A 12,545-nucleotide genomic window follows, 5' to 3' on the forward strand; every position below is an offset into this window, starting at 1 on the left:
TCATAAAAAGTAAATATATGTAAGAATATAATAAAAAATGTAGTGATCTTGAGATCAAAAGAGAGAGACGTTACTTTGTACTAGACCGCCCAATATCAATTAATAGTAATTTCTGGCTAGATCTCTTTGCTCCACAAAATTGTGTATTCTTTTCAAAGCGACTTCTAGTGTGTGTTCGCTCATGTTGGCGAAGCACACCCTAAACCATCCCGGTTCGGAGCAATGGCATGAAGATCCTGGCGAGATATTGAGTTTCATCTCGCCGAGAATTGAATCCCAAAGTCTCAACTCACCTTCTCTCGTGGGTTCTTCCAAAAGCGGACTCAAGTTCATCCAGCAAAACAACCCCGCATTCCCTTTCAAACACTCGATCCCGGATCTCTTCAGCCCCGAAATTATCATCTCGTATCTCTTTTGCAGCCTTGCCCTGTTCGTCTTTATGTAATTATCGGTGAATTTCTCGTCGGATAGCATCGTCGCCAAGAGATGTTGAGTCTGGGAAGATATCAAAGTGAAGCTCGACATTCTCCTCGCCGTTGTCACCACTTTATCGTTGTACGAGTATATCGTGCCGACACGAAACCCAGGGAGCCCCAGGTCCTTGGAGAGACTGTAAACAATGTGAACTCGTTCTGAGTTTTTGTAGTTTTGCTCCTCGAGAATCTCGGCAATGCTCACGAATTCCGAGGACGAGAAGACCGATCCCGAGTAGATTTCGTCCGATACGAGGTGGATGTTTTTTCGTGTGACGAATTCGAGAATCTCCCCGAGTACTGACCGTTGGATCGTTGCTCCTAATGGGTTGGAAGGGTTTGTGATGAGAACACCTTTCACTCTAACGTTCATTGATTCAGCTTCATTATATGCAGCTTCTAAAGCCTCAGGGGTAATCTGGAAATTGTTTGAGCTATTGCAGTGTATTGGTACAATTTTCACTCCAGTTCTCCACCTTAAATCTCTATCAAATCTGTACACAGATAAACCAAATTTCGATTAGTTAATCTCTCTACGTCAAAATATGCATGTAATCTCTCTCTCTCTATCAAAGTTATAAAAAAGACCCTTTCTTTTTGTCTTTATATTAATGTCTGCATGAAATAATTGTTGGGTTTTGGTAAGTTTTCTTACCCTGGATAGTATGGGGTTGGAATGAGCAAAGCATCGCCGGGATCGGCTAAAATAAATGTCAAGAGCTCATTGGCTGCGGTTGCGCCGGCGGTGAGGACAATTCTACTGGGGTCAAACTTAGCTCTTCCTCCTCTAATTTTCTCCATGAAACTTGCCATTGCTTGTCTGAAAGATAAAAGGCCATGGTAGTCTTGAAACAAAGCGTTCTCTCTAAAGCTTGACACCCCTTTTCCCCAGCTGCAGGCTTCTGAGTTTTCTTCCAAGTACTTCTCCAGCAAATCAAATGAAACCTGTTTCATAATCAAGAAAAAAGTTAGCAGAATTCATTATATTTAGTAGTATATTGGTATATATATATATGGATTGTTAATGAAGTGTGTTTTCATTTTATATATATATATATGTACTTACTTGATTCTCAGCTAATCCCATCTGTATGACTCCTGATGGGTTAGTTATTTCATGATAAGGATTTTCATCGTATGCTTTCCAGCCAGCAAAATAGGGCGAGTCTTCTCCATGAGTGTCAGAATTTGCCACCTTTGATAGACCAACTGAAGGTTTCTCAATACCCATATCAACTATATGTGTATATATATACCTTTCTTTGTTAAATTTTGAGATGGGAGTGGGATATTTGCTTAAAATTGAGTTTTTCTTTGAAAGGATGAGTTGATGTGGTCTCAGCAGAGCAGAAAGAGAAGAGAGAGAAGAAAGTGTTGAGGGAGAAAACTGTTGCTGTTGAATGAAAAGGTTTGACAGAAGAGTCTTCCTTATATAGAGGAATTAAGCAGTAGTAGTTACCCGTCATCGGTGACATGGCCTTTGACACAACAAGAATAATTAATTAAGTTAAAATAAAAAATAAATGTCATTATTAATGATTGATTTAACTTTTTTTACAGATATAAATATATAAGTTTTTATCCTTATATATATAAAAATATGCCAACTGTAGTTCTGTCATCTTGTCAAATTTCTCCTCCATCTAAAATCTTCTCAAGATACACCGCGAATAATTTGGTTGTTGATATATTGAGGGTGGATGTTTTTATTTTCTATTTTTACCAAAAAAAAAAAAAAGAAAATGAAAAGGAAAAAGAAAAAGAAACCTAGCCGTAATATATTCTCTTATATTTTAATAATTTCTTAGTCAGACTTAGAGCGAAGGTATTTTTATTCTTGGCCATTTTAATTAATCAAAATTAATGGTGGCTGGTTTTCTCCCACACAAATCTCTACCCCAATCTATGACTAATCAAATCTTATTGCCGAATAACTCTAAATTCTACATCAAAAGAACCTAATGATCATTTAAGAAAATCATATTTATTTGACTTAAAAAAATAAACCAAATAAATAATATATATCATTTCATGAAGAGATGTATAAGAGTTAGTTCAGTTTTTAGATGACCTGATCATCACAAAGATCCGATTTAACCCAATTAGATTAAGATTCTGATTTCAAACAATTTCAGGACAAAAAAGAAGCTCCGTATAAAGATTTCATGACCCCACAAATATTGCAATACATATCAAAGCAATAGATTGAATAGAACTTCATTTATGTCACAAATTATAATTAATGTCTATATCGACAGACTATTTTGTGAATTGTAAACTTCAATTATATGACAATACAATGTTCTCTATCAATGGTCTAATAGTAACTTCGCTTATGTATTCATAAAGCTTTATATATATTCTATAACTTCATTTATGTGAAAGAGAAATGTTATATCAATGGTCTAAGTATATAGGTTGGATATAGCTTTTCATTTATGTACAATCAAATTTTCTACCAATTAATGGTCATTGAATATTCGTGTAGAACTTCATTTATATGTGACACTATCATGTTCTATCAATGGTCTAATATTTATTGATTGTACAACTTCATTTTATGTGACAATCAAGTGTTATATCAATGGTCTAATTAATAAAGTTAAGCAATTATTATAGTTCCCAAATATATCTCATTAAAAAGTTCAAATTAATAATTGCAAGATGGTAGTTTATATTCATAATAACAATATATATAATATGATGATCGAATCCCAAATGAAAGATATTTCTAATATAGATATTGTGACATAATTAATCAAGCAATTTAATTATTTGCGCATTAATTCTCTTGTGTTGTTCATGTATATATATACATGGTGCATTTTTATTTTAGAAACATGTTTGAATGGGTACTCACAATGTTTTGTGGAATATTTTTGTTACATATGCATGGCCGCCTATGTAGTAGATAGGATACTTGTTGAGATTGTGTCTTCTTAAATGTGGATTTCAACTAACATATATACATATATATGTGTACATAGAATATAGATATATAGAGAATAAAAAACACAACCCCATTAGAGATGAAAAATAGGGAGGCAAAATAAGATAAATAAATCATGATAAGGGGAATATGCCCTTCTCTACAAGATCAACGACGTGGGGCTCAAGATATCATCAATATCCATGTGCAAGCAATTAGAAGGCCTCATGAATGGTAAGAGGATATCATTTGCAATTAATAGTTATATATATTTTGAGTCCTAAATGGCCGAAAGAGAGAACGAACGTGAATGGAGTTCAGCCTCTAAGAGATAGACAAGTATCAACCGCAAAGTTCTTGATAGATATGAGTTTATTTTATATTATTATTTTTTTTTTTTAAAAGATCATGTGTATAATAAATATATAGTTCTATACATATACATTATTTTATAAAAGTAATAATGAGTGTGATTGGGGCAATTTCACTAGCATTTCCCTACTGAAAAAAGGTTCATTCTACTCACCCCAAAAGAGCCCCAAATCATTGGGGGGATCATATATGTATTATAGCTAGTTCATGGCAACAAAGTAATAATTAACTAATCTGTAATAATGGTGTGTATAATGATATTTATTCTTCAAAAGTTAAAAGGGGAAAGTGGGATTTTATCTTAATATTGTCTTTTTCGTTCATTCATAAAAAGCGGATCAGAGAGTAGTTTTAGTCATTCAACATTATCTTATATATATTGTACAATTATGTTAATATGTTCATTAAGAATATTAGATATAATATAGCGGAAGGCAACAAAACCCAGCTTGTAGTTTGTAATGGGAAAAGCTAAGATTATTATTATTAGTCACTAAAACTAATGAATACTATAGTGTGTTAGGTGATGGAGAAAGTAATATTATCATGAAAAAGGCTATTGCCAAGAAAGTCATGGACTCATATGTGGATTCCAACTGTGAAAGCAGTGTATGACATGGAATCACCTCAGAAATTTAGGACTTAAAACGAAGTGAAAAGGACATGAGCCCAAAAAATGGCTTTTTTAAGGAGTCAGGGGGAATAAGAGAGCTTCTTCACAACTGGACTACTTCCCAAAGTGACTTGTTTTGGTTCCAACTTTCACACACTAGTACTAATTTAAATTAAACTACTAATTAAAGAAAAAAGTGATAAGGGGATCTTATATATGAGGTATGATTTTCTTATTCATCATCTACAGCTCACCATGTCAACTTCTTTTAAGCAAAATGCCAGGGTTTAATGTCACATTGTCATTTTGTGTTGCTAATTAGGACTACAAATGAAAAGAATGTGCTTTGTCTTAACTTGAATTCTATACTGACCTACTGCGATTTGCAGCCTCAATTGGCCTGCAAAATAGTAAAACTCGGACATTCGTATCAATTTTTTTAATAAAATTAATTAATATATATGCATAATTATAGTACCCTACAGAAATACGTACATTAATAAAGGGTGCACATAATCTTCTATAGATATATAACATATTCCTTAGCTAGGGAAATCTATCCCATTCGAATCTCCATGTGTTTAATATATAAATTAATACAACATTACTGTATGTTCCTCTCATTAATTATTAATTGATTGGACAAAATGTGAAAACCCCATATTCTTAAATCTTAATATTACGCTTGTGTGTCTAAAATACGGGACACATACTATAGGGGTAGGATTAGCATATATATAGGGGTATGTAATAATAAGTTTGTATATATGTATATGTGTGAATAATATTACTTATTAAGATCAAATGAGGTAAGATGATGTCGTATATATATATATATATATATTGTTAAAAAATGGCTTATTTGTATGCCTTTAGAAGAGCTAGCAGGAATCTTTGTTGAAAGATATAATACCAATGACGATGTGCCACGCGGTAATCTTTATTCTAAAGATGATGATGCTATAAGATTATGTCAAAGAGTGTGATAACTGTAGAATATTGAGTAGGTCAGATTTTAATACTGACTCCATGGTTGCTAGCTTCTTTGGAATCGGTATAAGGTTTGTGTTTATATTATATGTTAGACTTTTAATAATTTTTCAAACATTAATTAATATATACACATATAGTTGCTACGTACTTTTCTTAATTTTCTTTTTAAATTTTCATCATTACTTTAATATAATCAACGCGAATATATATAAATATATATATATTTATATCTGCTAAACTTCTTTATATATAAATCTAATAATGATTCCTATATATATAGCTAATTACTTATTACACTAACTAATCTCTTCTCAGTAAAACGTTGCTAATTGTCTATATGTTGGAAATTTTTTGCAGGTTCTTCTGCATATTATAAAAATATATATATATTGATTATATATTATAAAGCACACAACAGTACTGTGATCCAATATTGTCCACACATAGGCTTTGAGCCTTTGACTACACAATAATTCACCAAAAGGACCACTCAGAATCAATATTCCCGTTATTTACCTTTTAATTTTGATTTAATTCTGAGAAGAGATTTATTTGTTTTTTGTTTGTTTGAATTTTTAAATGTTTTATAATAGTTTTAATGGGTTTCCTCTCTCTCTCTCTCTCTCTCTCTCTCTCAATACTATATATATATTGTTTATATATATGTGTGTGACTGAATTTTTTTCAATCAGTGCCTTACATATTCAATCTTATATATTTATATATATATATGCGCCAATAATCACCTTTTTTTTTCTTTATTATGCAGAATTTTCTATAGCCTCAACCATGTGCTTTGCCTTCCCATGCATGCAGGCTCTAGGCATGCACCCCTATATATCAATATAATGATATATAGTGCATATATAATGTTGTGTGCAGACTAGTGAGTGTGTGTATTTATATATTTTCATATAAGGTCTTCCATTATTGATGGCATGGTTCATACTTATTGTTTAAATTGTGATCCAAACACTTCCACACAGGCTTTGGCAATAAGATAATTGATAGTTTGGTGCCTTTGCTTTTTTAATTCATAGTCTATACTACTTGTACTAATAAACTTATTCTATTTATATTTATATATCTTCTACTATATATAATTGATTTTGAATTTATTTATTTTCTTCTTCTTTAATTTGCAGACATGTAAAATCCAGCTCTTTGCCAACCGGAGCCAGCTCAAGCAAACCATTCCCAATTTACACACTTATCTATCACTGATCGTATATATATTTATATAAATAGGGATTACACTTAGCATTGGGACTCATGAAAATGGTTATAATTAACTAATAATAATAATTTACATGCAAATTCTATTTAGATATTATTCTAGACTATGCCTCGTAAATTCAAACACATGCTATGCACTATTATTATTGTTATTATCATTAACCTTTTTTTTATATGAGGGGAAATATTATTATTATTATTAGTTCGGAAGAAAACTGAATTATGTTGACCTATTATTGCAAAAGTTATTGCACCACCATATCACCTGATTGGACATCATTGATAAGGACAACATTAGTCTCTACTATTTTCTTAACCTTAATTATTAATAACTAAACCACATTACAAGCACAAAAGTCTGATATTGTTGGTACGCAGCTTAATATAATATGTGTGAATATTTTTCTAATTATTATTATTAGTTCAGTTTCTAGTTTTCAGTGATATATATAGCATGTTATTATATATAAATCATACGTGAACTACAACTTGTCATATACATATACATCTATACATAATATATAATATTTTGAACTCATGTTTTCCACTTATCCACATTAATATCCCTCTGAAGTGTTGATAAAATATATTTAATTTGTAACCATATAACATTTAAAATATATTGAGATGAGAACAATAGTGCGCTCTCTGATCAATCTCAGCTGGAATTTTTTCTTCTTATTATTATTATATTCTCTAGTTTACTTGTTATATAGTTAGTTGAGATGTTAAATTAAAGACACGCAGTTTCAAGAATCAACCTGAAGCTCTCTTTGGAGTGATTATAGTGACATTGTTTCTTGGATTGTTTATTTACTTGTTTTATATATATATGTGTGTTTGTGATCCATATATATGTAACGATATAACAGCTGATATATACTATAACAGATAATAATGGTATCTTTTTCCTCGTGCATAATGCATGCCAGAGCATGGTTCGTGCGTGAGTTTGAGAGTGAGGAGCTTCAATTTGTCCTGGTTAATTGGTATACATCAGTTTAAGATTATTATATAAATATATATATATATTAATTAGTTAATGATGTATGTATACATGTCCTCTCTTTGACGTGGGAGTACAGTGTGATTGAGTTGATATGAGAGTTATATACGCATGGTTCTAATAATAAGGGTTTTTGCCCTGCGGGGATTGCGGGTTTTTTTTTTTTTAATTTATTGGACCACACGGACTGCAAAAATGTGGTATGGTACGGTAGGTGTGGCGTTTTATAACTATTGTCAAATAATTTAACAATTAAATATTATAATTAATAAAAATTCATAATAAAACTTATAACTAAAGAGTGTTAAAAAATTAATAAATATACAACAAACTAATAAAATTTTAGCAAAATAATAGTTTACGAAGCCGAAAAATGGTTCAAATTGTCAAATTTTACATGTGTATACAAAAAAATAGGCACGTGTGCAACAAATAGTTTGAAACCTAATTTCGGTACAATAATTTATTCAAAATTTTTTAAAAATTTGTAAGATGTTCAAGATAACTATAATATACAATGTCATGTTAAAAAATTAAGATTATATCTATCCAGATGCCGAAAATAGAAAAAAAATACACTAGTATTGTAAAAAAAGTAGATGCATTATATTTGCTCCCTCTAAATATATATACATTAAGTTTAAATGTAGTAAAATTGAAAAAAAAATATATTAAAAAATTTATATATATATAATTATGTAGTGCGGTGCGGTGCGATTTGAACCTTATTTATAAAATTCAAAACTGTAAATCGTATCGTATTGCGCGATTGGTCAAAAATACAAACCACAATCACACTGTAGAAAAATTCCAAACTGTAAATTGTGGTGTGATATGATGTGGTGTGGGCAATTAATGAATGAGACGTGAGTGGTTTGATGAACGCCCTTGATAATGATGATCAGTTTGTTGCTAAATTTTAAAAATATTAAATTTGTACAAAAATCTCCACTTTTTCTAAGCTATATAATCAAAGTTAGAACATGTTAAAAAAATGATACCAACTACCATTTGGGGAAGGAAAAAAAACCCATCAATCAGTTTTGAATCCCATCCATTGTCCAATCCAATCAAACTTTTCAAACATAACTAAGAGACAAGAATTTATTATTATTATTATTTGTACTGGTGGAAGAAAAAATATTGTTACCAATAATTGCTTGGATTATATAAATTTTGGCCATTCATTCATTTTTAGAGTAATTTTCCAGTTTAAAATAAGATTGGTAAGAAGATATTTTAACTATTGCAAAGAAAGTGCAGTAAGTGAGCTATATTTTGCTTCAGCGGACGAACAAGAAAATGTTGGTTGTTTCTTGGTTTTCCAAGAAATTGGACTAGAGCCTAACATGGTAAAATAACAAGTGGTGGAGCAACATGTTGTAGGACAACTTGTCCAGTTAGAATCAGCATACTCGATAAGATTAAGTGAGCTTGATGCGGAAAAGAATAATCCTTTACCAATAGTACTTTTAAGATGAGTGGGATAATGAGATTGCTTGAATTGACTAAGTGTGTTGACTGCATATTGAATATCTGGTCGTGTGACAGTAAGATATAAAAGACGACCCACCAATCGACGATAAACTGTCGGATCAGGAAGTAGAGTACCATTTGCTGGTCTTAAGCGCAAAGATGTTGTTCCATAGGAAAATCAAATGGTTTTGAACCAGTCATACTAGAATCAGATAAAATGTCAAGAATATATTTTATTTGACATAGAAAAATGCCTTGTTTAGAGCGAGACACTTCAATACCTAAAAAATATTTAAGAGTGCCAAGATCTATGATAGAAAATGATCGAGCAAGAGAAATTTTTGAATTTAGAAATGACAGCATCATTATTGCCAGTGATAATAATATCATCAACATAGACAAAAACAAAAATCGATGTGGGGTCGTTAATATGTGTAAAAAGACTATAGTCTGAAATGGATTGTTTAAAACCATGACGAGTAAGTGTGGTTGAGAATTTAGAGAACCACTGTCGAAATGCTTGTTTTAGACCATAAATAGATTTATTTAATTTGAAAACACGAGTCTCCCCTTTACAAGAGAAGCCAGGAGGAAGTTTCATATAAACTTCCTCATTGAGATCTCCTTGGATATATGCATTGTTGACATCAAGTTGATACAGAGACCAATTTTCAATGGTAGCAATGGAAAGAAGGAGACGAACAGTAACTAGTTTGGCAACTGGTGCGAAGGTATCATGGTAATTTATACCTTCGACTTGAGTATAACCTTTTGCAACTAAATGAGCTTTATAGCGCTCAATTGAACCATCTGAGCAATATTTGATTTTGTAAACCCACTTACAACCAATGGGTGTTTTTCCTTCAGGAATAAAAGATAAAGTCCAAGTGTTATTTGATTCAAGAGCTTGAATTTCTTTTGCCATAGCATCACGCCATGCAACAAATTTCATGGCTTGAGAATAATATTTTGGTTTTTGATTCTCAATGACATTTGTTAATAAAGAGCAATGAGAATGGCTAAAAGATGACAAAGAAAAATAATTGGCTAGTGAAAAAGTCATTGATAGAGAAATATGATTACATATATAATCTTTGAGGTGACGCGGTGGTCAACGTTCTCGAGGCGGAGGATTATTTTGAGGAGGATGAGTATCCTCATGTATAGGCAATGAGTTAGCAGGAGATGATGAATGATTTAATATATTGTCAATTGTATTATCAATTGGAGAGTCAGGTGGAATAGATTCTACAGAATCATTATAATGATCTACTAGATTATTAGAGGTTGATTCTAGAGAAGCACTAGAAGAATAACTGGAAGAAATACCAGTAGGAATATAGTCAAAAGTTCCATCATCATGAATAGGAGTAATATTTATGGAATTGTTAAGTGATGGAGATTGAATATCACAATATGGAAAAATTGTCTCATGGAATGTAACATCACGAGAAACATAAATTTTATGAGCTCGGATATCATATATGCAGTACCCCTTCTGACCATATGGGTAACAAACGAAAATTCCAGGTTTAGCTCTTTTATCAAATTTATTTTGAATGTTCATATTTTTAGCAAAGCATAAACATCCAAAAATTCGAAGAGATGAGAATGAAGGGGTAGTTCCAAGTAAAACTTGGTGAGGTGATTTATACTTAAGAGAATGAGTAGGTAATTTATTTATAAGAAAAGCAGCAGTGAGAATGCATTCACCCCAAAAAGAAAGAAGCAAGTTGGCTTGAAATCGTAAAGCTCTAGCAACATCAAGTAAATGTTGATGCTTACGTTCAACAATGTCATTTTGTTGAGGGGTTGCAACACAACTGCGTTGGTGTATAATGCCATGTTCATGAAACCATGTTTGCATTTGTTTAGAAAGAAATTCAGTTCCATTGTCTGAACGAACAGTTTGGAGTTGGGGAAGAAAGATGTTCCCATTACCATGATTAATTCGAGAAACTTTTTTCTTGAATTGGCGATTTATTTGATTAAAAAAATGAACCAACATATTGAAAGTTTCAGATTTTTGGTTCATTAAATAAATCCAAGTACACCTTGAATAATCATCAACAATTGTTAAGAAAAAACGAGATCCATTTTTAGAAGGGGTAGAAAAAGGCCCCCAAATGTCGACATGAATTAATTCAAAACAATGAGAAGAACAAGACAAGCTTTGAGGAAAAGAAAGGTGTGATTGTTTAGCACGTGGACATACATCACAAACAAAAATTTTATTTGGAATAATACTTGAAAAAGTCTTAACAAGAAAATTAAAACGAGAACCAGATGGATGACCAAGGCGAGAATGCCATATGGCAAACTTATTACAACGTTGGAAAGAAAAAGTAGACTTAGAAATTAAACTAGCGTCTAGATAAAAGAGGCCATTGCAAGCACTACTCCGACCAATCGTCATCTTCGTTGCTCAGTCCTGAAAGATACATTGAGAAGATGAAAATAAGACATCATAATTTCTTGATTTTGATACTTGATAAATAGATAATAAATTGAATTTGAAAGATGGAATATGAAAAACATCTTTGAGAATAAGTGATGATGAAAATTGAATGATTCCTATGTATGTGTGTCATAGGTGCATAAGAGTCATCAGACAATTGAACTGAAATACATTTATGAACAGGTGAATATGAAGAAAAAGAAAGAAAGAGATGTACATATATGATTAGAAGCACCTGAATCAATAATCAAAGAAGAAGATAAACAAGTGAGGATTGTACCTGCCAAATGAACCGATGATCCATTACATTCATCTTTGGATAAAAGTGCAAGAAGCTTGTTGTATTGTTTTGGTGTCAATGTAATAGAGACTGCAGCAGTAGATGAAGGTGGAGCGGAAGTAGATTAATGTGGCTCTGATTTCTTCACCTGCTTGTTTAGGAAGCCATGAATTTGGTAGCATGTAGCAAGAGTATGACCATGCTTGTTACAATGGTCACAAAAAGGGTGTTCGCGCTTTCCAGATGGCTTAAAAGGTAGTTTAGATGCTTGGAGTGCTGCAGAATCAATTGTAGGAATGGCACGAATGTTAATCTCTTGTTGTTTTTCTTCTTGGCGTACTAAATTATAGATACGCTGAATAGAAAAGAATGGATCCATCAAGAGAATTTGACTGCGAACAGTGGAAAAGCGGTCATGAAGTCCTTGAAGAAACTCCATGGCACGATCTTGATTTTGTTGATCAATATAGCTTTTAGCATGACCACAAATACATGAAGCAATAGAGAGAACGGAATTGAGTTCGTCCCATAAAGATTTGAGTTGAGTAAAATATAATGAAACAGATATACCTTCCTGCTTGAGAGCAGAAATTGATTGCTTCAATTGATATATTTTAGGAGCATTTGATTGGGAAAAATGATCCTTAAGATCAGTCCAAATTTGTGCTGCAGTTTCAGCGTAAAAGATACTAGGACGAATCTCGGGAGA

General features: G+C 31.9%; 1 protein-coding gene across 1 annotated transcript; it reads right to left on the reverse strand.

The window, feature by feature from the left end:
* On the reverse strand, positions 1-10,050 carry LOC133795383 (1-aminocyclopropane-1-carboxylate synthase 7-like). Its single transcript, XM_062232833.1, has 4 exons — positions 9,457-10,050; positions 1,540-1,866; positions 1,129-1,418; positions 1-967 (listed from the first exon to the last, which is right to left on the reverse strand). Exons 1-4 carry the CDS (start codon positions 10,048-10,050, stop codon positions 100-102), a joined length of 2,079 nt encoding a protein of 692 aa, XP_062088817.1. The 3' UTR covers positions 1-99.
* Positions 10,051-12,545: the final 2,495 nt, after the last annotated feature.

Source organism: Humulus lupulus, chromosome 8 (assembly GCF_963169125.1).
Source record: "Humulus lupulus chromosome 8, drHumLupu1.1, whole genome shotgun sequence".
Taxonomy (NCBI): Eukaryota; Viridiplantae; Streptophyta; class Magnoliopsida; order Rosales; family Cannabaceae; genus Humulus; species Humulus lupulus.

Bases quoted from the DNA above. Each gene is read 5' to 3' on its own strand.
- LOC133795383 (XM_062232833.1), bottom strand. From the start codon at position 10,050: ATGAAATTTGTTGCATGGCGTGATGCTATGGCAAAAGAAATTCAAGCT. The intron at 1,867-9,456 runs GTCATTTCTAAA...TTCATTCAACAG, and splicing joins TCACTGGCAATAATGATGCT to CAACAGTTTTCTCCCTCAAC. The intron at 968-1,128 runs GTAAGAAAACTT...ATCTGTGTACAG, and splicing joins CCAACCCCATACTATCCAGG to ATTTGATAGAGATTTAAGGT.